Source organism: Gordionus sp. m RMFG-2023, chromosome 3 (assembly GCF_954871325.1).
Source record: "Gordionus sp. m RMFG-2023 chromosome 3, tfGorSpeb1-WG-v2, whole genome shotgun sequence".
In the NCBI taxonomy this organism is placed as follows: domain Eukaryota; kingdom Metazoa; phylum Nematomorpha; class Gordioida; order Chordodea; family Parachordodidae; genus Gordionus; species Gordionus sp. m RMFG-2023.
In genome coordinates, this window is record NC_088777.1 from 388,547 (window position 1) to 416,408 (window position 27,862).

The following is a 27,862-nucleotide window of genomic DNA, read 5'->3' on the forward strand; positions in this document are numbered from 1 at the left end:
ATGATTAAAATCCTATTGTATGTCATACCAATTGTCTTTCTAACTAGTCTAATATTATTATATAAAAACAATAATTTATTTATCATTCGATCTTTACCGGTACCATATTTTAAATATTGATATATAATTAAAAATTTTTTCTATAGAAAGCTCCCAGTATTAAGATTATTGATTCCTTAGAAATTATTCAAAATGAAATAGAAAAAAATTCCCAAATCATAACAAATCTCAATTCAGAATTATCATTGAATGATAACTCAAATTTAGAAATATTTTCTAACGCAATAAGTGCAATTATTGGTAAGCTTGATCTCTCTAATAATTTTATTATTGATTCACCACCCTTTTATTAAAAAACAAATAGCATGAGTAATTTTAAATTTTTTTAATAACTTTATATTTATTACTAATTCTTTAAAATATTACTTTTAATTTTTCTGTATTAACCTATTTATGTAACCAAAGTTTAAAATTTGGCTACATATCATGGACAGCAGGCTGTGAGCCACATTAGGCTAAAATAATTATGGACCAGGCAAATCTTGCAAAATATTTTGCAGAATTTCAGAAATAAAATTTACGAATTTAATATATTTTTAAAAGTATTTTTATGTAATGACTATATAACCTATCTGAGGATTTAATGACCAATTTATTATAATCAAATTTATGAATTGTATTTCTCATTTTTTGGATTTTTTAAAAATATTCAACCACTTTTTATTGTTTTATTTTTACCTGGCCAAGCATAAAATTTAAGGCCAATTTGTGGGCTGTGCTATGCAGATTTCCAATACTTGAAATATTGCATAAATACTTTTATTAATATAATAAAAAAAATGAATTAATCAAAATGCTATTTATATTATATATAATCTATATGAATATTATACCTACACCAAACCCACGCATCATCCATATGCCAGCATTGTAAATTTGGTTGGAACATTATTAATTATTTGGTAGAATAAAATAACATACAACTATTTAAATATTGTTCTGAACAAAAGATGCTCAAAATTTTTTTTAATAATCAATCATTAATTATATCAAAATTGATTCATTAAAATGGCTATTTTTTATGCTTCTATCCTCTGACATTTTCATAAATATTACAGTTAGGAAAGCTAATTTGCCCAAATATAAATTACATGAACCTTAGTTTGTATTAGTTTTGGTAAACAACTAGATTTCGTTGATTTTTTAAAAATGGCTAAATAAAGATTTTCACCAAAATAATAATATACCTAACTTTCAAAATTTTACCAATAGATGTCCAAACCTAAATGCCATCCATGGACAAAATATTTAAACTTGATATGGCTATAATCAAGAACCGTTTAGCAATACTAGTTTGTATATAAGATTTTGTAAAATTTAAAGGTGTCAGCCAAATCTTGATCAATTTGACATGAAATGGATGACTCTTTTATAATATCATTGGGTTATTTTCATTAATCATTCATTTTATGGCTATAATAGGGTATATTTGCATTTTTTTGTATATAAATTTTTGACAGAGATTTGCCAGACTGATACTGTATCTATCGGTATTGGCTGATAGTGTAAAAATGATAACTAACTTTCATAAATTAATGGAAAAAAAATTTGTCTCAACATTATGCAATAATCTCTGAATATAGTTTATTAAGTTTACTCAGGTAAGTTGGTCTGTGCTCTGATCCCCCCTTCTTCATTTTTATGGTCTTGACTTGAGCATAGCTGTTTGTAAAATCCATTCCATTATCAATTTCTCACCTAGATCTGTGTTTCGAGATATAAATCGGCAGCAGTGGTTTTATTACTTTTTTTCATCGATGGTGCCATCCTAATAAATTGGCTTATCAACACATTTTAAAAATTATAATAAGTTAGAGTAAATTATTATATTTTCATTGTCATTTTCATTTTTTTCATGTACAACACAACACTATAAATTTATGTATTTTTCATTCTTCAAAAATAAATTTATGATAAAATATTTATGTGATGAATAGAAATTAGAAATCAAATTTATTTTAAGGAGTAAATAAATATGCTTATCCAAATTTGTAGGATATAAAGATTTTCTTTTGACCTTAAGTATTGATGTACATAGAAAATTTTTTTTTACCAAATTGTAAGTAGAGAACTTTTCCAGCATAATTAGCTGGTTTTGGGAGTTCCCGTCTCTCCCTAAAAGAATAGTACATTTTATTATTGTACTATATTTTACTTTGTTCAATAAATTTTAGAAGTTTATTTAACAAATTAATATTAAAATATTCGGAAATAAACTTCAGATTTTAAAATCTTCGATCAAATCAATTTATCTAATCAGTTGAAAATTAAAATAAATATAATTATGCATTGGTACCATAAAATAATAGTTTAAAATATATAATGAATGAGGCGATAAGCTATTTAATTTGATAAATTAAATATAAAAATTTTCCACTCCACTCCGCCTTTGTAGTAAAAAAATTACCGCGAATCTGTCGGTGCGGCTCAATTAAATTGTCTTGACATTTCGGACGTTAGCATCGTGGGCCAACGACCCAGAGGTCTATTTTATCCACCTCGTCATCGGTCTTCCGCGAGGCCTCGACTGCCTTATTTCCCTCACGGTGCATCACTTTTCCCAATAATCTTTCGCCCTTTTGTGTACCAACATTCCCAAACCACCCCAGTCTATTTCTTCCTGTTGCCACTCCATTAGCTTCTAACTTTTGAAATTTTTTTTTTATAAGATTTGGATTCATATGGCCTATTTATAAATATTGAATTAATTTAATACACGCAAAAGAATCGCATAGCAAAACTAAATGATCACTATAGACGTCTTACTTACAACTTGCCATATTTCAAGGGTTGGCGGGCCCTGAAATTCATATTGGGTCTTGTCCTAACTACGCCGTAATCCTCTGCGTCCCATATTCTTACGCCACTGTTGGTATCTGTAATAAGGTCTATTAGCTTAAAGCAGATACTTTCAATTTTAACTGGGGTTGGCAAACATTGTAAATTTTTTTTATTTAAATCACGATTTAAATCAAATACTAAGATTATAATCAGAGAAGTACAAATCCAAATTGAAAAATATCCTACACCATAATTTTTTTTATAACCTTAATATAATATTACTTTGCAGGATAAGGAGACCAGATCAGGAAATTGTTGAAAAAATATATAGTGATAAGTCATGAGCTAATTTGACATCTTGTCAAATTAAAGGGCGACTCTCAATCGAAAATTCGATGATATGTGCATATACTATTTAAAAATAAAATCTAACTACCACCTGACCCGTCAAATAAAATTATGTTTACAGGTGAAATAAAGTTTTAAAAAAAATTAAATGATGGTTAGCAGGACCATTTAATCCAGGATAGAATCATAGAAAAACACAGCTTTATTAGAGAGAGTTTCTCATCATCTTTTCAATTAAATTCAGATACCAATGTATTAGGAAATGAATAATGCCGATGATCAGGGTTATCGGGTTAGAAATTATTCGATTTTGGTAAATTTTCGTAAAAACAAAATTTTGGGAGGATCATTTTCTTCAAAAATAATGATGTTTTTATCATCGAAATTTATACCAATTCGTTAATATGGTATATAGCAGTTAATTGTATAAAAATTCTGCACTTTGATTGGTTATCAGATAAAATATAATAAATTTAAAAACCGTGGATCCAATACAAATAGAGATTCGAATTTCTTGATTTTGAAATTTCTTTATTTTGGGTATAATACATTATTTATTTTTATATCAAAAACATGATTATTGAAATTTTTTTTTAGAATGTGGAAGATTTTATGGGAGTTTTTGTGATATATTTTGGAAATTTTAAAAAAATTGTGGTAGTCTACCAGTCAATATGATAGACACCTGACAACCCTACTTGTGATTATTGATCTATTAGCGTAAAAATGGATTTTATTATTTAAATAAACCATTTCTTTTTTTTATTGTTGTAAAGAAAAACAGATAGCGCTACATTAACAATATATATATATATATATATATAATTAGGAATGTATCGATGTTCTTATATAAAGTATCTGTTATCTTCAATAATAAAATTTCCCCATCCAATCTCATAAAATGGCGTCTTAATTTAGAAAAACAAAAAATTTATTTCTAATTTCATAATATATTTTTTATTTGTTACTTATTATGTAAATTAGATTAATGTTATTATGTAAATAAGTGATTTATCTAATGAATGTAACTTTAACTAATCATTATAATATATTTAAATGACACAACTTATGGTAATTGATAAATTATGGATGAGTTATACTACTAAAAAAAGTATACGCTAGGTTAGTTATGCAAAATCGCTCCATTTGAGCCGATATAAAAAAAAGGCTAACTCAATATTTTAGCCCAAAAAAATATTGCCTCAGCCTCGAGAATTTCGCTAATAGATGTCCAATCCTTTGTGCCAGCTATGAGCAAAATCTTCAGGCCTGCGTATTATTTTTCTGATTAGAATAAAATGAGTTAAAGCGATTAGTTGTTTAGATACCGTGTCGGTTATCTGCCGATATCAATTTAATATCGGATCGGTTACCGGCCGATGTCAAATTAATATAGGATCGGATCGGCCTACAAAAAGTACTACGAGATTTAAAAAATTTTGTGGAATTCAATTATTCATGATATCATTTCTTACCCCTTCCTTGTTTTCTACCAAATATTAATTTAGACAATGCAATCTCCGAAGGAGTCGACGAAATTTCTACCGTCGCCATAGCTTCGAAATTCGTGACTAAAACTGAACACAATGATTCTGACAGCGTGACACTAAAGCCGAGCAATGCCGATCAATGTTCAATTATCAGGGCGTCAACTCATAATCCAGCCATTGATATAGACGTATGCAATTGTACCTTAATTTAATTTTATTCTAGGGGTTATTGCCGTTGATTTGTTAACCTATAGATATAATGTAAACCTGGAGGATGTCAAAATTTTTGGTCCGGCTCAAATTTTAAAAATAAAATGTTATTTTCAAACTCGGTTCCGGTTTTCATTCCGGTCCCGATTTTTATTTTTGATCGATTTACGGCCATTTTAAAATTGTTTAGATCGCACCATTTTTTGATCCAATCCGGGTTGGGGGCTTTTTATGTAATTTACATGAAGTTCATTTAAAAAAAATATATATTAAGATGCTGGATTTGTATGATTCGCTGACGTTCGAAAATTTGGATGGAGGTGTTTGGAAACAAGGCTTCAACATTAAATACAATCCCAGGAAGGATTGGACTCCCGACAAACCGCTCAATATATTCGTAGTGCCCCATAGTCATAATGACCCCGGTAAGAACGCTTTACCCAGCTGTGATACCTAAAAAGCAATACTTAACCTTCATAAATTAAATTTTATATAGAAAAAACGATTCATATGCAAATTTTCTAAACTGGCAAAAAAGAAAGATAGGTGCTGTTAACTTTTTTTTGTTCCTATTTCTTTTATAATTTACATGTACGCAAAATTTTCATGAATATAATGTATAGCTGGAAAAGGAAAGTGATTAGACAAGGTTTCCATAGAACAAGATAAAGAAAAATAAGCATATGTGAATTTTAAAATCTGTAAAAAAAAGCTAGAATTGATGAAAACCCATAAGGGCAAAATGGCGATTTATGAATCTGGTCTTTATTTTTGGCGCGGAATTATGAAAGATTAAATATTAAATACAATACGGCTATGCCATCTTTGCTTACTTTCGAGCCAATTTTTTATAGTGGAGCAAACTTCGTTTTAACTACGAAGCGCCCTTTGTTTACCATATTATAATTTTTTTTAAAAAAACAATATTAAAAACTAATATATAACTTTTTAATCATATTTTATATTTTTTTTTATACATTATAATATATATTTATTTTTATATGCAAAATAAAATTTTTGAATACAACGACTAAATATGATGTGGTCTTATTACCAAAATAGGCATTTATTTATATTAAATATTTATTAAATTTGATGAATGAACGCGAACATATTCATTTTTTTAGGTAAAGATAAATGGCGTTGTTTAACACATACCAATATATCAATTTAATCATTGACTAAATTTTACTGAAATGCAATAAGACCCTTTTTTGATAAATATATTAATCTTATCCCAGTATCCTTCAATTCCGATCCTTACTTATTGTTTGCGGTTTGTCTCAGTGGTCTCTAGCTCGAGGCACGGACCTGCTGGGCCTCGGCAAGGCATTCGAAATTTTGAGCCATCTCTTCCATTCCAAAATTTATGATTTATGTTGTATACATGGATAATTCGCTAAAATATCATTCATCATTCCCTTTTTGCGGATGAACGCTAACGTATATTCAATTTATTTTTTATATCAACTTCGAACGTCTCATACAAATTCGTTTTTTTAAAAAAATGCTTATACAATTTGTTCTAACCTAAATTATAAATTCTATAAGAACTCGGGAAGATAGATATTAGAATATCTTATCGTCTCTTAGTCTAGTATCCTTATTGTTTGTTAGTAGTTCAGGTAACACAATCTTTGCTTCCTTTTAAAATTGCGCACCTCAATCCAGCACTATAGCATTAGTGAAAAGAAAGAAAGAGAAAAATAGTTGTTTAGCTATCGGAAATAGAACTAGATTCCTCTTTTCAAAATTTTATTACCCGGATGCAGAACTATTTTTCGTCTCGGTTTCAAATTCTGGTAGTTATAACTCATTTTGCTAAAAAAAATTTGAGAAATACACAACTGCAATCTAATTCCCCCACCGTTGGTGCAAAGATTTTTTCCCAACTTAGAGGATTGCCCAATTTATCAGGGGACTCAAAATTTTAAACAAATTAGGGAGTTGCCAAGAGCCCAAATTAGATAAATTTTACTGTATACACCTTCGCGCAATTTATACAAATCTCAAACAATTTCTTTTAATCAATATATATATATATCACAAAAACAAATGTATTCCCATATCCCCCACAAACATCTCTCAGGCTGGATCAAAACCTTTCTGGAATACTACGACACAGAAACGAAGCACATATTAGATTACATGGTTGAATTCCTGACCACCGAACCGAGAATGAAATTCATATATGCCGAAATATCGTTTTTCGCCCATTGGTGGAACTCAACTACCAATGAAAAGAGAGCAGCCGTTAAAAAGTTTTTATTTTTATAAAGGTTTTAAATTAAAATCCTTTTTTTTCAAATTCTTTATTAGAAAAATTACAATGTAAATTTTTAATTATAGATACTGAAAATTATATAAAATAAAGCAATATTTAAAAGTGAAAAGTATTTAGGTTAGGTCGGTGGGGCTTAATGACCCATGTATTGGTTATACAATTGGATCGGCAAATTTTGATCGATATTCATTGTTGATTAAGCTTAATCTCTGCCCTATTGTTTTGAATAATTTTGGAGCTAGAAGTCCAAATGATCCGCAGGTTTCAGAAACTACGGGTCCAACAATAGATTATTTAGGTGGCTATTATATTGGTCTTTATGTTGATACTCATCTCCCCCACCCACCCACTAGAAGTTTTCGCTAATTTATGCTGTAAAGGATAAGGAGGAAAATATTAATTTGAGTGGTCGTTATACCATAATAGATTTTGATTTTAAAATATAATGAAGCGAACACCGTAAAGGATTAATAAAGACTTGATTGATGTTTATATGACGAAAAAATGCGTATTATCTTTAGAGTCATTTTCTACAGCAATTTTTCGTCAACCTTAAATCTATTTTCAACATGGCGCAGTATATATATATATATACTACTAGTTTGGCGATATTCAATGAATGCATTTAAAAGTGTCCATACATAGGAGTCAGCTGTACTAGCATTATGGTAGTGTGTACGTTCATTAAATACATTGATATAATAATATATAATGACAATTAGTCCAAGTTCAAACCGCAAAATGACGCTACAGCTAACTCTTATGTATGGACAATTTTAATTAAGGAATTTCTTAATCTGGTAGTGTATATGTGCATCATTGGGTGCAGATCATAAGACCCACCACCGGCTATGAATTTTTAGACAATTTTTCCAAAAACTTTTTAACCTTTCATTTAAAAAAAAATGACTTAAGAGGTTTTGTCAAATATACTAAAAAATTAATAGGGCAGGTATTCCAAACCCATATATTTAAAAACCCGCGAAAAGTTAATTAATGACATGTTGCCAATAGTGTTTGAAAATGGCTCGATTCACCTAAACAGCTACAATATTCTAACCCAAAAAAATATTACACAGGTCTGGAGATTTCTTTCATAGGTAGGCAGAAAGGTTTGGACTTATAGTGACAACAGAATCTTGAGGCTTGCATAATATTATTTTGGCTAAAAATCTTAATTTAAAATCGGCCAAACATCACTAGCTACTTTATTAAACAGTGAAACAATAATCAGGGGAAAAATGTACTTCCTTGAGCTTAATCTGATTCCAAATCGAGATTTTTCTCAAATGGATTATGTTTTTTTTAAAGAAATAATAGATTATTGGAATTAATTACCCCCACCCCCATGCTGCATAAAGTTTTTATATATAAAAAATTTATATTTCCTGTAGTGTTGATAAAAAAAAGCCCCTTTTGTCGATTTTTGAAAACTGTCCGTTTAAGAATTTAGCCAAAATTATGTAGCCCTGGAGTGCTCATAGATGATAGAAAGGTCTCTATTTGCCAAATCTCAATGCTTACATAAAGTTAATTTTGACTAAAATCTAAACACATTCCTTTTTTCAGATTCCTGACTGTGCAAAACTCTTTTTTTTAGGTTTCTATAACTCTTCCAAGATGCTACCATACTTTTCATAAATCGAAAAATAAATAAATAAAAAGACTCACGGAAGAAGGAAGATTAGAGTTCGTAAACGGAGGTTGGGTCATGAATGACGAAGCGAACGCCCACTATTCCGCCATGGTGGGCCAAATGATACAAGGGAACGTCTGGTTGCACAACCACTTGGGTTCGATTTTAATCCTTTTTTAAAAAATATCATTTTTTAAAAAATATCATTTTTTTTAAATGGTAAGTAATTTACTACTTTAGAACGAAATTAAAAAAATGACTATTTGTATCCCCAAAATCGGATTATCTAAATCTAAGTGTACAATAATTTTTAGCTTACGAAACAATATTAAAAAATATATATAGGAATTAAACCCAAGCACGGCTGGTTCATAGATCCGTTCGGCCATTCTCCGGTTAACGCTTACATCATCAAGTCTTTTGGGTTAGAGTCGACTTTGATACAAAGGGTGCATTACTTCGTCAAAAAAACGTTAGCCCTCTCAAAGTCCCTGGAGTTTTATTGGAGGCAAAATTGGGGTAAATGAATTGTGTATCAGATCTTATTTAAAATATCATTTGAATCAATGAATTTCCAGCCATAAAGTGTTATTTTTTGGCTATTTAAGTAGAAATTCCCGGAAATTCTGTTTTTATTTTTTTATTACTAAAATTCTTATATAAAATATAATCTATACCAGTGTTTTATTGGGGTAATTACCATACCAAATCGATAACTTTTCGGCCCGACCTTTTTAATTTCGATAAAATTTTGCATACTGAGAGAATATCAATAGAAAGCATCGAATCCAAAATTTTAGCCTCCTAGTACTCATAGTTCCTGAGATATATATCAATGGTCAAAAGTGCCAAAAATGAGCTTTTTCGAAAAATAAGATTTTTAAAAATTGAGATAAGTTAAAAAATAATGATTTTAAAAAAATAAATTATATGTCATTTTGTAAATCTTTTAAAGGCCAATTATTAAATATTAAGGATTTTTTTGAAATAATATTGTTGCGGTTTTTATTTACGTTATAAGTTTTAAACATAAAAACTCCAGGTGTTTCTTTTTTCAAATTTATTTGAATTTGATATTTTCTTATTCGATAACCTATTCATAAAAAAATTTAAACTTGGAACAACCATGGGTTTTTTAGTTATTGGGGATTTAAAAATAAAAAAATAAATTTTTTCAAAAATAGATGGCGCTTCATTATAAAATTGTTAAGATTATTATTTTTTTAAACTATTTTCTATTTTTGAACAAAAATAGAAAGATTTTCTATCATTAATATTATGAAATGAGTTTATTTAGCTGTGGTTATAGGGTTATTACATGTCAAATCAATCACTTTTAGGCCGACCCCTTTCTAAATCATAGGCTGGTTATATATGTTCCCATTAGATTATAAACAAAATTTTAGCGCATTAGCAACTATATAAGCGGAGATAATCGGGGTTATAGGTCCAAAAAACGTCTTTTTTTGCTTTTACTGATGTTAAATAATTAGTTTGTTTTTAATTTAAAACTAAATATGATCAAATATTGATTCTAATATCAATAGCTAAGTTAATAATTGATAATTATGGCGACAACATTAAAATTAATTTTTGATAAAATGGTCTTATGGTCAGTTGAAAACTTGAAATTAATATTTCGAAATGTATATAATCTCCGATTTTTAATTTTTTTAAGAAATATTATCCGTTAACTATTTTTTTAATGATTTCTTCAACAATTAGCATGGCTGGATATTTATTTAAAAAAATATTGCACATTTTATACTTTAAAAAAAGTAGATGGCGCTATATATAATAGTTTTATTTTTTTTTATAAAAAATTTGAATTTTAGAAAATTTTATAAATTTTGTAGATATAATATATAAATTAAAATTTATAAAAGATATTACCTATTTTCTGTTTTTCATTAAATTTAGTTTTTTTTACGCCTTGATAATTTCGTGTTGCGATAAATTATATGTACGCCCAGTAGCCGTTGATAGATAGGCTAACTATTGTTAAAAGATTATTTTATGGTATGAAAAGTAATCTTGTGCAGCTGGATAAGCAAAAGAATGTGCTGGTCCTTTGGGTGAAGAAAATTAATTTTTTACTTCATCTCTAATTACATTCACTTCTTGTACAAATCCTAACCACTAATCGTTTTCATATGCCCATGTTACATATCCTCTAATCTCATCGATTAATTGATCCTAAATCAAAGGATCCTCACGTGGATATACTATGTTCTCCACAATAAATGTCTACGAATTAGAATATAGTTTAGTGTTGAGTTTAGTTAAACAATTACTCGCCTTAAAATGATTATCAAATTATTAAGAACTAACCTTTTTTTGTCACTCGTTCCCCCTTTTTAATGCTAGATTATGCATTCTTTTTTTCCTGTTAAATACCTTACTAACTTCATCACTGCGAATTTTTTTTTAACAATATCAACTGTTTTTTGATTGAGATATTTTTGCAGGCTTTCGATTTGGAGTTGAAAGAATTCCCTTTTCTTCTAAAACGATTTCGGAATTATTGCCATATGATTATGTAGCGTTGTGAATGTCGTTTTTATTTTATTTGCGCTCCAATTAGGAGGCAGAATGGTCAGCAATTGATACATTTTTATTTTTAGATAAATTAGGATATTGTAATTTCATATTATTGAGTAATATCTTTATTATCTTTTGCACCCGATTCTGGATTGTTAATTATTATATCTGAAATAAGCTTTTTATATTTTCGCTATCCTTTTTTTTTGGGATAATTTTTTTCGCTTAAATTTTTTTTCTTAATAGGAGATATTCCAATTTCGTTTAAAGTTATATTAATTGTACCTATTGATGTTGATGCTGTGTTGATATTATTTACATATTAGCTATCAGAATAGTTATATTTTCAATATTTTTTTGTGATAACCGTTTACGACATTTATCATAAATATAGTGTTTCGCCTCCAATGTTTGGATATTGTGTCATCCACGTCATAACTCTACGCAGGTTCTTATTATAATTAAAGTGTTTAGATTCTTTAAAAGGGTTTACGCGATATTTATACTTGTACATTATAAATAATTTTAAGAAGAAAAAATAATCAATATCAAAATATTTGTAAAATAAAAATTAATTAATATTAGGGCAGGTGCATGTGAATTTGCTTTTATCTTTCAACAATTAATTATCATATTTTCTTGTTGGAGATATCGGAATCTTAACTATCTTTTTAGGAAAATTAATCATTTATTATAAAAACAACTAATTATTACAAGTTATCAATATAATAATAATAATAATAAGTAAGCCTATCAAACGATCTGTGCAAAATCTTATTATTTATGTTTAAAAGTGAAAAAAAGTTTAAAAAAATAATAATCTTAACCAAACACGTTATTTTATAAAGGAGCGCCATCTATTTTTTGAAAAAAATATTTATTTTTTGATTTTTTAAATCCTACTAACTAAAAAACTCATGGTTGTCTCAAGTATTATTTTATGAATAGATATAAGGTTGGAGAAAAAAAAATATTAAATTCAAAAAAATTTGGAAAGCGAAACATCTGGAGTTTTCATGTTTAAAATTTAGGACGTAAATAAAAACCGCAACAATATTATTTCAAAAAAATGCTTAATATTTAATAAAAGGCCTTTAATAGAGTTACAAAATGACATATAACTTGTTTTTTAACTTATCTCAATTTCAAAAAATGGTATATTTCAAAAAAAGGTCATTTTTAGCACTTTTGACTATTGATATCTCAGGAACTATGAGTACTATGAGGCTAAAATTTTGGATTCGATGCTTTCTAATGATATTCTATCAGCATGCAAAATTTTATCGAAACTAAAAAGGTCGGGCCTAAAAGTTATCGATTTGGTATGGAATTACCCATTGCAAATATTTAAATATCATTATCATTTTAGATATAATCTTCATTATCAAGCCACTCAATCATTTTATAACTCACTTATTTTGTTCTTTTTAGGTGTTTTTTTTAAAATAATTTTAAGTATGGTCTTTGTTATGTCATTTTTTAAGATTTTTTTTATACGGAAAAAATTTTTTTTTATATTTATAGATTTCGGAGGTTCGAACGACATTTTATGTCACATGATGCCCTTTTACTCCTACGATATTCCTCATACTTGTGGCCCCGATCCCAAGGTTTGTTGCCAATTCGATTTCAACAGGCTTCCCCAAACTGGTATGAGTTGTCCGTGGAGAGTTGCCCCTCAACCCATAGACGCGTCAAATGTTAGAGAGAGGTTTTGTTAATGGGATAATTTGGTGGTGTAGAGAAAAGAAGAGAGCGGGAAGGAAAAAACAGATTAATTTTGCCAACTTTATCAATGATATATATCACTACACATGATCTTATAATGTTTGCATGCAGAGCCATTCTTTTGCTTGATCAGTATCGCAAAAAAAGTCAGTTGTACCAGACCAACAACCTTTTAGTGCCATTGGGCGACGATTTTAGGTATAAAACGGGTAAGGAATGGACTTACCAAATGGGAAATTATTTGCAAATCATGGAATACCTCAATAATCATCCGCAATTCAATGCCAAAGTAAAATGCCTAACCTTGCATTCACGGTTAGCGCCACTTCATGGCTATAGGCATTTTTTTTTTCGCCTCGAATTCGTGCTAACAGCGAATGCAGGGCAACTGTATTAATAATGAATTCCTGGAAAATTTTTATTATGATACTTAAAGTTGTCTCACTAAATCCAGATTAAATTCGCTACCCTTTCCGAATACTTCGAAGCAATTAAACAGGGCACTACTACTAAGAACGATGCTAATTCCGAAGAAAAATCGGATAAGAGGTTTCCGGTTTTGAGAGGAGACTTTTTCACGTACGCTGACAAGGATAACGATTATTGGAGTGGGTATTACACGAGCAGACCGAAGTACAAGAGGATGGAAAGGATCTTGGAATACAAACTGAGGTAGTAATTTTTTTCCTGACAAATTTTATATCAATGACTTTAATACTAACCTAGACTGACATTTATTTAGAAGTGTACATACATTAAAATCAGCTGTAGTCAAGATATCATTCGACGTATCTTTTAATGCAGTTTAACGAATGAATCATCAATATAGGTTAGTATTAATAATGGCATTGATTTAAATGTCTACCCTGAAACAATGTTATGAATTATTTGTACAATAATTTTATACAAAAAAGGTACGAGATGCATTCACATGATCTTTTGATAATACTATAATATCACGTGTAAAAACTTTAACTAATTAATAACTATGATGATAAGACTACTCCTGATATCAAAATGGAGATGGTTGAACTTTGGAAAAGTGGAGGAGTCTTTTTAATTAAACGATTACTCATAGCACATTTGAAGACCTGGCAAAGATTAAGATATGCATGGAAGAAGTCCATAGACATGTCTTCGATTTTAACGGATAAAAATGTCCCTCTAGTTATGAAGGGAAAAGAGTTATGCAAACTACGTGAAAAGTGTGAGATGCATGACAGCTAGACACTTAAAGTTAAAGCAACGCGCGACGCCACTTTAGAAAGAACGGACCTTAGAATGGGTAATTAGATATGTGTGGTATCTTTGAGAGAGAAACACTAGCAAAAAAACTGAGTGAAAGGATTAGGATAGAAGCCATAGGTGATGCCACGAGAAAATATAGGCTGAAATGGTTTGAACATGTTGAAAGGAAAGCAAAAGATTTTTAAATGGACAAATACCTTTTGTTGGAAGTTTAGGATACAAGACCCAGGGCGACCAAAGACAAGCTGGGTGAAAGTGGTAGATAATAATTTTAAATTGTTAGGTTTGACCAGTGGCTATACCATAAAACGAAAGAGGGGATTAGGAAAAAAAGTTGGCTCACCTTGGTAAACCTGTGAAAGGGTCATTACTAGAAGAAGAAGATTATACGAAAAAAATACTCCTCAGAAAAAATAATATCGTAATTAACAAATTATGACAATAGCTAGCCAGAATGGTTAAAATATCTACGTGCATTAAATACTGTATCAATATATCATCTTTAAGGCCATATATCGAAATACTTTAAAAGTATCTTATAATAACTCGGCTTTTAACCTCCCACAGAATTTTGTCCTCATTAAGTTAGGGCCCAAAATTAAAATTTTGTGTCGGGTTTAACATTAGCAGCTGGCTTAGATATATAAACGGACCTGGCATCAGCTTAAGAGCACTCTACTCATATCTCATTTTATCCATATCTCATTTTATCCATAAAATAAAGCTAAAGGTGTATAGTTGAATCACTATCTATGAAAGATTTGTCTCGCCTAAACAAATGACATATGGCGATTTTTTTAAAATTATCACATATTCTCTATACTTATCAAATTATTTCGATGAAGAAACGGTGTAGACTATTTGTTTGCGAGCATCGAATAATATTTGAAATAGTAGATTATAGTTTTATATCTTTAATTATTTAAATATGGATTAAAGAAAGAAAATTAGCTATATCGGGTATAGTTGACTTTTGCTATAGTTAATTAAATTTTCTGCCCCCCTTGGAAATGATCTATAACAAGGTTGTGGAGTATTCTTAAACAGTAGCTTCTAACTTGCCTTTTTTTTTAAAAAAAGAGGCATTTTTAACAATTCACTCCCAAATCCTACCTTCAGTCTCATTGTGGCGGGGGAGTGGCAACGTTTTGGCTGCCAATGGAGCCTTAAAAGGTTCCCTGTGGTCTGGATCTAGAATATGATCATCGTCTCCTCGACGGGAAGTAAAAACCACCTAAAAGGGTTGATACCTTGCTCAAAAATTTCCTAATGATTACAACATATTTAGAATCAGAATGCTCTTATTATATAGTAATTTTTTTAAATTCTAAGGGAATGAGGAAGAGGCGAAAAAACGAATATTATTTTATAAATTATTATCGGATTTTATTTTATAAAAATGTCATGATGAAAGGTAAACATTGTTCATTTTTTATCTTCATTATTTTTAAAAAAATTTTTTTATAATTTAAATAATTATTATAAGAGCGGCGGAAATATTTTATTCCCTGGCTATCGTAACCAACCAAGACAAGCCAACTATCAGGGATTATCTGGACATTTTTTACCCACTGCTAGATACGGCGCGAAATGATCTGGGATTGTTTCAACATCACGATGGTATAACGGGTACAGCTAAACATCATGTTATGGAGGACTATGCTATCAGGTTAGATCTATTTACACTGTTCTATGTCTCTTTTCGATAAGGGTAGGGGAATGGTAGGAGCCAGTTAACTCCATATATCTTACATGAGGCAGAGACTCGTGAGGAAAGGGTGTTCGCTAATAAATAATATTTTGGAGAGGCAATAGTCTAGGATGGTTGTTTCCAAAAAATTCTCTCTTGCAGGCATGGTCAATTGTAGCAAACTTGATAAAAAATTATGATTTGCATTGTAATTGTGAATAAATTCAGAATAAATTCAATGGAATAAAATAGAAAGAATTTGATAATATCATGAGTGTAAAATTTTGATTTTATATGGAAATGGAAGGAAAAAAGAATTTGATGGATTGGTTAAGCAATAAGGTAACGAAAAATGTTATGGAGATTTGGTAGAAATAGCCAGGTCATACACATTTACAGGCCTGGCTGTTTGGCTTCTTTTAGTATTGATATATAGTGTCAAGTGGGCGGGTTTCTAAGAAAAGAAAAAACTAAGTAGAGGACAAAGAAAATGAAATATTTATATATTTATTTTAATTTTTGATATTATTCAATTTACTCCAAAAAATAAATATTTGTTAGAATGCTGAGAGCCATAAAAATCTCTGAAAGAATATTAGACTCGTCTCTCGATCTCTTATTGGATTCGACGCCGTCGTCATCTAACATTTTAAACGGCGCTGAACAACCTAACATCTTTGTCGGAAACGAAACTGATAAATTCAAAAATTTTATATATTTTGATCCCGAAATGGAACAGGATAGCAAGTAAAGCTCTAAATTGTTTTCGTGTATATTGCCCCCGAGGTTAAAAAAAAATGAAAGAGCTATTAAATCTAAAATCTAGCCATAAGATATTGACTTTCCCCCACCCAAATCATCCCTTTACGATCATTACACGTATAAGGAATTTGAATTTACCTATGAGTCATTATTCCTATTTCTCAAGGCATTCATTTTTTATATTTTCCCCAGGGGTTTTCTTGAGATCCTGATTCCATAATTCGCTATAAACGGAATTAAAGAAAAATATGATTTTATTTGATTATAATTTAATATAAAATTTTACCCTGCACAGTAAGATCTAAAAAGCTCGGCCCTGGGTCAGACAATCTTCAAATAGATTTATAACGGGAAGGGCTGGGAAATAATATATATAAAAAATTTTCGGACCAGACTAGATTATTTACAGATAAAAATATAGGGGAAGACCTGGTAAATCTTTAATTTTTAAGTAAAATTTTAATAGACTAGCCCCAATATTATTTTAAAATAAGTTTCATGTTGATTTCTTTGTATTCTTAAGAGCTGCCTAACTAAAGTACTAAATCTACGTATAATAAATAGTCAATTCACAAAATAGATTAAGCAAGTTATTTATGATATGATATGATTACAGATAAACAATAGATTAGAAAAAATATTGATAGCCATACAGGAGAGATATAAGAACCTTAAATTGACATTGGGAGAAGAAAAAAATTTAGACATAGGTATTCAAAAATCGGTAAAATTTGTACCAAGAAATTTCGTAAAATTTTAATCGGCTGGAACGAGTAAAAATTTTTATGGGCGGGAAAACTCGCGCCAAAATTTTTAAAGGGTGGAGTGTGGATCTCTACCGAAAATATCATTCCCAAACCCCATTGGTTATATCAGTTCAAAATATTTCGCGAAATTCAAAATGATTACTTTTATTTACAAATGTATTTTTTTTTAAAAAGAATTTTTTACCTCATCAATTCTCTTGCTCACGAGAGGCAGGAACTCTACACATTACGCGTGAATATCAAAGAGGTGTGCCTGTTAGATCACGCCACGAGGCAAGTCATAGAGGCTCAAATAAATCCCGAATTAAAGTTCGATCCCTTCGCTGGACCTTCTACGAGCGAGGAATTAAGGGCCTTTGAGGTGAGACGAAAATAATTTATATACTAACATAACTCTTATGATAGATAGATGTTTAGAATTAATATACTATTCTACCTACAAAATATTAATAAAGTAAAGTAATCTAAATGTTAAAATTTGTAATCAAGTCATTAGTTGAAAGAATGGAGGAGGGCTAACTTGATTCTGCTTAAGGAAGGCCCTTTTCCAGATATTTCTTCTGATTTAAAGATGGAAGTATACATTGACTTGATTGGATAATAATTCGTGCGGCAACAATTTGTGAGCCGATATTGACAAATGAATTATCTGCAAATTCGTATTTTTAAAAAAAATATAGATATTTTTAAACTTGTTTATCCTCAACACACACTCATTGACATTTCGTTTCACATTTATGAATATATCTTTTTTGTAATCATAAATTTATCTACCATCTTAGTTCGCGCAAATTTAACGTCTGCTTTTACCACTTTTTTTTATATTATCAAAACGTAACGCATTCCTAATTATATTATCGTCTGCCTTTTTATTTCATTTTTTTTTTCTAATTTCATTTTAAAAAATAAGTTATTTTTTTAAAAAAAATTTTTTATATAATATTGAATTTAAGCTACATACATATGAATAAACAACTAGGAAGGAATTAATGGGATTTTTAGTGCCACCACCTTATTATTCTCATATGGGTAACAAAGTGTTTTGTAAGTTTTTTCTTGAGAGTTCATAAAGAATGGATCGCAGACCGTTACCAATTTACATCAATGAATGAATAAAAAGTATTTACCAATTTACGTTTTTTAAACGGTTTCTTAACGCGAAACGGTTTGACCAATTTGCACGACTCCATTTGAAATGCGTTATTTGCGTTTGCCAAACGTAGCGTTTGGCCCCGCATTCACAGTTAGCGTGAAATCGCGGCGATTCGCACTAACTATGAATGAGGGGTGAAGCGACCAGGACCAATTTGTGCGTCGCATTTTTTTCTTATTTGATAACAAAATCGCGTTATTCTTCCCTTCCCCATGTGCTTAATATAACCAAACTGCTATTTGTATATATATGCTTCTTAAATCAGCTGGTCTTCAAAGTAACGTTACCAGCCTTAAGCGCCACTCCGTATGAGCTAAGAAGGGAGCAGTCCTGTTTGCTATCTTCTCAAACGAGCCTGGCCAAGATTGAAGTTTGGAATCGTGGTGGGAGAACATACAATCGATTACTCGGAGATCTGAAAAAGTTTGTTTTTCTTCTTCATAATATAAACAAAAAAAATACACATGCTTATATTTTAACGAAAATGAATTAGGAAAAATGGGAGAAAAGTCTTATTACACGTTACTAGTTTTAAAAAGTATCGTTCCTCATCTAAGTTACTTCATGATAGTAATAAAGAAAATGAATATTAGTAATCAAATATTAAAAATATAATTCCTAGATTTGTTTTCCTACATATCTTATTTAATGCCTCTCAAATTTTAGAAATAGAAACCTTTTGTCTCGTTTCATTTTATTTTCGGACATATTTGTAATTATTTTCGATAAGATGGTCTTATTTGCAGTTATGAAAATACCAAATGTAATATAATTACAATTTTAAATGTAATTATATTACATTTCATATTATATTTAATTTAAAAGTCGCGAATTAGCGACAAAAGAGTAACCCTCACTTTTATCTACCTGAGAAAGATATGATGATTAAAATGTATATTAAAAATAAATGGCTATTTTTTCCCCATTTAAAAAGGAGCGGTTTTAAGGTGGATTTCAAATCCCCCACCCATAAGGGTGCTGACACATTTTCTATTTACAATTCGGATGTCAAACTGATGTTCGACTCTAGTACCGCCTTGTTACAGGTTTTTAAGACAATATATTTTATTTTTTAAAATTGTTTTTTAATCCTAATTATTATATCTATAATGAAGCTATACCCTTTAACCACCATTTTCTTTGCTTTGAATATTCCTTTAATCGCTATTTGAGAAATATTCGGTAAATTTATGTTTCAATTTTTTTTTCGTGAAAAGAAAACGAATTCTTCTTTTTTAGAAATTTTTATATCTCCTGAAACAAAGAGAGAAAGCAAGGAATAAAATAAAAGGGGGATAGGGCTAATAGATGGTTTATTACAATCCATATACTGTGAAATAACATTTCAAGAAATACATAACCCAAACGCGTACCATAACTTCTCGCCTCAAATTCTCTTACTACGAAGCCAAGAAATCCAGCTCTCAGACCAGCGGTGCTTACATATTCATGCCCGAAACAGAAGCAAAGGAGCTGAATCCGGTTCGCGATCCGCAAAAATCTTTTATCGCCGTGATGAGGGGACCCTTAGAATCGAAAGTGATAACCCGATTTCCTCTCATTTACAACAACGTTGGAAAGTCGTCGAATAAAGGTAGATGTTATAGCATTTAACACATTTTCCTACACTTAAATCTCATCAAGCAGACGATTTGTAGGTTTCCTCGATCGTTGTGATGACTGCCTCAATGTTGTTTCCATTTCAACAGGCATTGAAGACATATCCAGTCCACCCGAATTTTCATCAGCATTTTCCGTTTCGCTGGTTGATCCCTCTATAGGTGATTTCTTTTCATTTTCCGAATTTTTATATCTATTTCCCACAATATTTCCTTCCCCTCTCTCTGACTTCGCCATTTCTATTGCTATATCCCTTTTTCGCAGTTGTTCAACATGCTCCCGTATCGTTCTATCCCTATCTTCTGCCGAATATGAATATCTACCAGTTCTGGATTCTATAATTCCCTCTCTCCACACACTAGTTTGTGAAACCTCGAATTCCCTTATTCGAGTGTTTTCATCATGAGCTGTCTTTTGTCGCATATTTGATCGTTAGATACAACCCAATAATGGTTTTGCGTGAACGTCCAGATGATTGGTGCTCGCGCATTCTCTATGCTGTCAAAACTTCGCCCATAGCCTCCTCTGGCTCCTTAACATCCTATCTAGTGATGAAAATATCTACTTTTAAGTGTTCTTAATGTTCTTTCAGCTAACCCATTCGTTTTGAGTCGAAATTCTGCAGAAATAAACCGAGAGCCATTATCTAAAACGATTTGTGTTGGCGTTCCAAAGCGTACGAACCGTTTCTTTAACGCCGATCATTGCTATAGACGTGGCTTCTCTAATCAACGCGATCTCATCCCATTTAGTGCTTACATCAACTCCATCTAACCAAATAATAAATAAGTTCAGCGAAATCTAGATGAATGCGTTTCCATGGAGTATTAGAGATGTTCCACGAATGTCAAGGAACCTCCACTGTATATTACCTGTTACTTTGACAAGGAGTGCATTGACAAACATATTGTTCAATGTCATTGTATTCTAAAACTTAATATCATAGCATTGACTCCTAGATACCCCCCTGTGTATGATAGTCGAAATATATTTTCTCGACACGGTTGGAATTCGCAACTTTCAATTAAATCATATCTCGATCTACTGACAATTTCTCCCAACGATTATTAAAACAAACTGACTGAACCATTTTTCGTATCAAAACCAACTCATGCTCCCTAGATGTTTTGAATTGCTTTATTTAGCAGTCAATCTTTGGAGTTGAACTTGACCGAGATATATAGAGATCTAATTGTTAATGCTTGTTTTTTGGCCGTTATTTGATTCTATACTTGCTTAATGGAAGTCCTAGAAAATGTATCTGCTAGTATTTTAATTTTTCCTGGGCGGTTTCAATTCGAGATCAGGCGCGGACATTTTCCATTCCCATCGAGTAAATCAACTTTTATATTATTTTTGAAAGCTCACGTTTATCGCCAAATAATTTTTTCAGGGATTTCTGATCTGTTAGCAAAAAAAAATTTTGTCCAAAAAATAAAGGTGGGAAATTTTTCCATTCCTAACAACAATGCTTGTGTCTCTTTTTCTATTGGTTCTTAATTTTTCTCCAACCTAAATTATTTTTTTCGCTGCCCGAGTCCGAATTAAAAAATTCCCAACTCTATTCGACCCGATTTTTTTAAAATTTGAGTGTGAATATTATAATATCCGAAAGCAATTAAACATTATGTGCGTTTAATTTGACCGCCATAATATAATCAATATTTATATTAAATCGCATTTTGTTTGAATTGGAAACATATACCTTTTATTCAGTTTAGTTATTAAAAAAAGTTGAAATACAATCGAATTTAAAAATTATTGCAAAGTGTGTCATATAATGAACTTATTATAAAGATATATCATTATCGATAGTATCACATAGTAAATAATTGTGATATATAAATAATGAGGAGTCGAGTTTATCAGGCTTTAAACAAGTCCTACCTTCAAAGGCCCTACCAGCCACCGAAAGCGCTCTTTCATTGCTAGTCGAAGAAGCAGAAATATCCAGGAATTTAAGAACCTGGGAAAGTCTTTTTGATAAGTCTTCCACCAATTTAAAATTTGGTTAACGATGTTAAATACTGAAAATTTGAGGCTATTTAATTAAATATATATTTTAAGATAAATATATTTTAATTAACCTGATAGAACATGATAAAAATAGAGTATGTAATAATAACACAAAAAATATAATAACAAAATAGTTTGGTAAACTCATGTTATTATCTAAAATAATAATTGAAAATGACATGTTATTCTGAATTACATTTTAATGATGAAATGTGTCAAATAAATAATGATATGTTATTTTAATTGACATTATGAATTATAATAATGATTTTTTTAGAATATTTATTTACCGAGTCGAGTCTCGGGTCAGACACCTCTTACGACCCGAGCCCGAAAATAAAGTTTTTTATGTTCGAGCTCGGGTCGGGCTACGACAACCCGCGCAAACCTCTAGGGGAGTTATAAAAATAATTTCTTCGACAAATAAGATAGAAATCCTGAAATCCCTATTTCCCAACCTCATAGGATTTCTATCTGCAATATTTGTCGAGGATTTCAGGATGTCTCCCTCGACAAATATTGCAGATAGAAATCCTGAAATTTCTATTTCCCAACCTCATAGGATTTTCCATCCTATGTTTATCATTCTTTTCTTTTTTTATCTTATAATACAGATGATGATTACGAGGACAATTATCAAGACAATTCGATGGGTTCTATTTCTTATCTGACTCACAAAGTATCCTTGTGGAATGTAGGAGCCGATGATGGTAAGTTTGTTTTTTTTACTTTATAGTTTTTAATGAGATTACCTATAATAATTTATGAAACTTTAAATCATATTAAGAAGGATTGGTCTCTCTAAAATAAGAAATGAAATCAGAAACAGGTTATTAGAAGATATTTGAACATCTCTATATTACAAATGTATAAATATGTTTTTTTTTGAAACATATTCTAGCCATCCCTCAGAACGATATATTGCACATAGAAAATGACATATACATGGGTTCATCAACCGATGCCAACAAAGAAATTGTCATGAGGATCGACACTGATATACGTAACCAAAAACGTTATTTCTACACCGACAATAATGGATTTCAGGTTTTTTTTCCTCCTACATTTATCAGCACTGGTAATAATGAGCGGATATTCTTATCGAATATTCTTCTCACAACCTTTAGTCTCTAAATTATGTCGAGGTCAAAAATCTTACCTTTGAGGGTTCGGTTTTTCTCCCTTTATATAGCCTTCACTCATTGGAAAGTTTTAATATCTAGATGACTTGTCATTTCAGCGAAACGCGTTACCCTTGATGTATTGCGTTCGCTCTCAAAAAGTGTTTTTCACAGAAATGAGGTGATACCGTTTAATATTAAGTTTTAATAGAATATAATTTTCCGAAAATAATAAAAATATTTTTGCAAATAAATCTTTCTTTTTATTAAGAAACCCAATTATAGATATGGATAAAAGAATATTTAACCAATCGTCATTATTTTTTTTAACAATCAAAAAAAAATTTAGATTCAAAAAAGACGTTTTTTGGATAAATTACCGATTCAGGCCAATTTTTATCCCATGCCAACTTCTAGTTTTATCGAAGATGATTCATATAATGGGGACAAAGTTCGAATGACCCTTTTGACGGCTCAGCCGCTAGGGGTGGGCAGCTTGCACTTAGGTATTTTTTAAAAATGGATATTGAACTATTTTTAAAATTTTTTGGGATGAGTGTCGTAACTGTAAATTAAAAATGGCGTTTACTGAATTTGAAAGGCATTTATTTTATAATTAACCATCCCACCTTAGCACAAATCATGCCCTGACATATATAATATACTAACCCTCTAGCACCGAAATAACTAGTTTGAATTGGTATGGTGACTTAAAAAATATTTTAGATGGACAGCGTTGAAAGAGATTGGCAGCCATTTGATATACAATTACTGGTCACTCCTGATTTTTTTTTGAAAAATAATTTATGGGCCAAATTTTTATAATTTTTATTTATTTTTTCCTTTTTTTGTGTACTCAACTTCTCTAAAAAGCAAATCAACAAAACAAACGTCATCTTCTTTTTTTTATATTCATCTGCTATTCAAAAAATTTCCTATTTTTTAATTGGATCCCTTAAGGACCAATGAAATTAAGGATTTTAATACAAAAATTTTAATTTACCCAATTTTGATTAGGCAGTTTAGAAGTCATAATGGATCGAAAATTTTCTCAAGATGACAACCGCGGTCTAGGTGAGGCAATGATGGACAATGAGCCTTTCACCAACAAATTCAAACTCGCTTTCGAGATCTCAAGCTCGACATCTGTCAGTTCGGGCCCGCGCGTATCCTTTATGGATCTAAAGTCAACTACTGACTATACTACGTGGTTGCTAACTTATAAAGCGTGGCACGCCTCGGCTACGCTATTACACCCGGCGATTTTACGGGGTTCGGATTCTGATAGCGGAAATAAAGGGTACAGTATCATGAAGACCCTGAAAGCGCCCGCGATAGATAATGTTGTCGGAAACGATGACTATTTACCCGCCAATACGCATCTAGTTAATCTTATAACTCTGAGGCTGAGGGATCTTGATATGGTTTAATATTTATAATTAAATTAATAAATAGTAAAGTGTTCTTTATTATTATTATTTTTTGGTAATTAAAATTGCTAAAAATTGGTACCATGATTATAGAGTGAGAGTGAGAGGAAACGGAAACGATAATTTTCGATATTTCATCGGGTTAAATTGCCATTATCAAATAATAAGAAGAAAAACAATGATTAATGCTGAGATCGAGATAAAGTTTAAATAAATGTTACACAAAGAAACTGGTCGAATACTTACGAAAATTTTTACGAATAATTCGACCGAACAATGAAAGAACGAATAATTTTATTCATTATATACCTATTCGAATCTAATAATAATAAAAAAATTTTGATAACAAATTACAAGTTTTATTTTAAATTTTGAAAAAAAACGATTACAATTTATAATAAACGCTATGAGCGTTATATAAAAATAATATATATTTTTAAAAAATGCGTGAGGAGGTGTCTTTAGGTTATGGAACTGTGAACCAAAATATGTGACCTACAAATTTCCATTGATTTCTGCAAAAAATAGGCCCAGACCGGCCCTAATATTTTTTAAGAAATTTCGGTCCGGTTCGGGTTGGGCCTTCGAAATTTTTTTTAAATATCTCTTAAATTTATCAATTTTGAGTCGAATTTTTTATGTAAAATAAAAATATGTGATATTTAAATAAATTCGGGCCGGGTCGACTAATTTTTTAAAAAAAATTCGGGTTCGGGCCGGTCTTGAAAAATTAGGCCCGTTGCAAGATCATTATTTGGAATAAATCCCGTGATCTGGATGCAAAAGCGTCTATTGTGTCAGAAACAATGGGGGGTTAATGTGGTATTATTAATTTATCTAGTTATCAAAAAATTTGAGCCAAATGTTTGTGAAAGCCGATCAACGCATGTATAATCTCAGGTAGGCGGGATTCCCTTGCTCGTGGAATGAGTGCCATTCCTTCAAGGCCTGATATTGTACTTTTTTTATCGTTCCTTTTTAGTTTCGAATAAAGTCTTATAAGAGTAAATATATACTTATAGAGTTATTTTGTCAACACACACGTAAAACATATGTTTAGTCTAAAAATTAATTGATAGTTTAAAAAAAAAAATTGGACATTGTGTCGAACCAAACAGTATAATTCAACTTTTAATGAAAACCTGCCGAACCGAATTTTTATTAAATAAATTACAAGGAATCGTTATAACCCTGATAATAGGTTCATAAAGGTTTTTTAAATATTGAATAATATATATCTTTTTAATAAAAATGAATGAATATAATAATGGCAATACGGCATTTATAGATAAAATTAATTTATTATATTTAACCGTTCGATAAATATAATGTGTTAATTACTCTTTTTTTAATGTATATAAAAAAAATTTTACATTAATTATTTCTATTTGCCTCGAATTGTTATTTTTATAAATTTCTCGAGTATTTAAAAAAATATATGGGTAGCATATGTTTGCTATCGTATCTTACTGAATTCTACCTATTAGCTACAATAGCAATGTTTGTTACATTTACACAGATCTCAGTCGAAAGAGAATATTTAGGATTAAAAATATAATCTCTACCACCACCGGTGTATGTACCATATTTGTAAAAGAAAAAAATTTACTGGAGCTATAAGAACCTTCAATAAAGATTTTTGAACCTGAACCATTAATTTTAATCTCTGAATCGAACCTAGACATTTTCTAAAAAAAAAAATAACTTCCTGGAACCTTGATCTAACCGAACCTACATATCAAAAGAGATTATACGCTCTAAAATAAATAAATTATTTGTTCCCTAAATTTACTTTTTATTTATTTTCTAACAGGATAATTTTGATGACCCCATTTCTCGCTTCCCTCTCTCCGTAGGATTTATATTTCATACCACTTTGTACGATTGCGATTACCGAATGGATACCTCAAAAATTTCCTATAAAGTTTGTTCCATTCCTTCCTTACTTTTACTAAACACCTTTTAGCAAATTTTTTAAAAATTTAATCATATTTAGCCCTACATTTTTAAAGTTTTGTAGGAAAATTTATTTTCCCGGTTCGTATACAATGCCTATTCTGAGAATCTTATGCAATTTGTCATTTTTTGTTAATTTGGTAAATTTAGATAATAAATTGGGCAGTTTAAAATATTCGTAGGATGAGTACTCCGACTCAATCAGATCCTTCAAATTATTTAAAAAATACGCGCGATATATATTATTTTACGTTTAAAGTTTATTTGATTATGGTTCAATTTAAGGAAATTTTTTGCTATAACAGCTCTTTTATTTTATATTTCTATGGTCATTTTATAATCACATGACCTGTCAGATTCGACATGTTATATATTAATGTATCTTCCTAACACATACTAACCTCTAATACTATTCCTTACTCTAGATGCTTCTAGAATATTTTATCCATTAAAAAAATTTCCTTCAGTTTAACATCATTTGTTGATTCTATTTTATATATGTTTTTTTTTAATATTCTAAACATATGATACTACTTTGCTATTTGTTATAAATTACTTGCCCTCCAGATTGACCTATCGCGACTCTTGCCATCACGTTCGAATTTCAAAGATATCTACGCTACAAATTTAGCATTCACCTCCGACAAAATTAGCGACTCAAAACTATACGTCGATGCGAACAATAGAAATGATTATAATGTACCATTGAAACCTTTCGAACTTCAGGCTTATAAAGCCATTTTTTAAAATATAATCATCATAATATATATGAATTTATATTTATTTATTTAATATTTTATAAATAATACAATGAATTCTCATGCATTCGAATATTTAATTATCATTGCATTATCTTTTATATATTAAACCTAGTCTGACGTTGTAACATGAAGTTTAAACACATTGTAATACAGGGAAATTTTTATATAAATTTATTTTTTTAAATAAATATTCTTGAAAAAGACTTGCTATTTTCAAAATATTTCAAAACAGACTCTTCATTGATAATATTATATCTATA

General features: G+C 30.1%; 1 protein-coding gene across 1 annotated transcript; it reads left to right on the forward strand.

Annotated features, from left to right (window-relative positions):
* On the forward strand, window positions 1-27,663 carry LOC135925888 (alpha-mannosidase 2-like). Its single transcript, XM_065461447.1, has 22 exons — window positions 1-99; window positions 147-300; window positions 4,698-4,867; window positions 5,164-5,314; window positions 6,979-7,150; window positions 8,839-8,966; window positions 9,155-9,328; window positions 12,875-13,061; window positions 13,190-13,367; window positions 13,533-13,750; window positions 15,813-15,995; window positions 16,578-16,763; window positions 17,720-17,906; window positions 18,964-19,121; window positions 19,633-19,744; window positions 20,049-20,292; window positions 22,949-23,044; window positions 23,236-23,381; window positions 23,805-23,961; window positions 24,473-24,879; window positions 26,699-26,809; window positions 27,409-27,663. The coding sequence occupies exons 1-22, from the start codon at window positions 1-3 to the stop codon at window positions 27,586-27,588; spliced, it is 3,798 nt and encodes a 1,265-aa protein (XP_065317519.1). The 3' UTR covers window positions 27,589-27,663.
* Window positions 27,664-27,862: the final 199 nt, after the last annotated feature.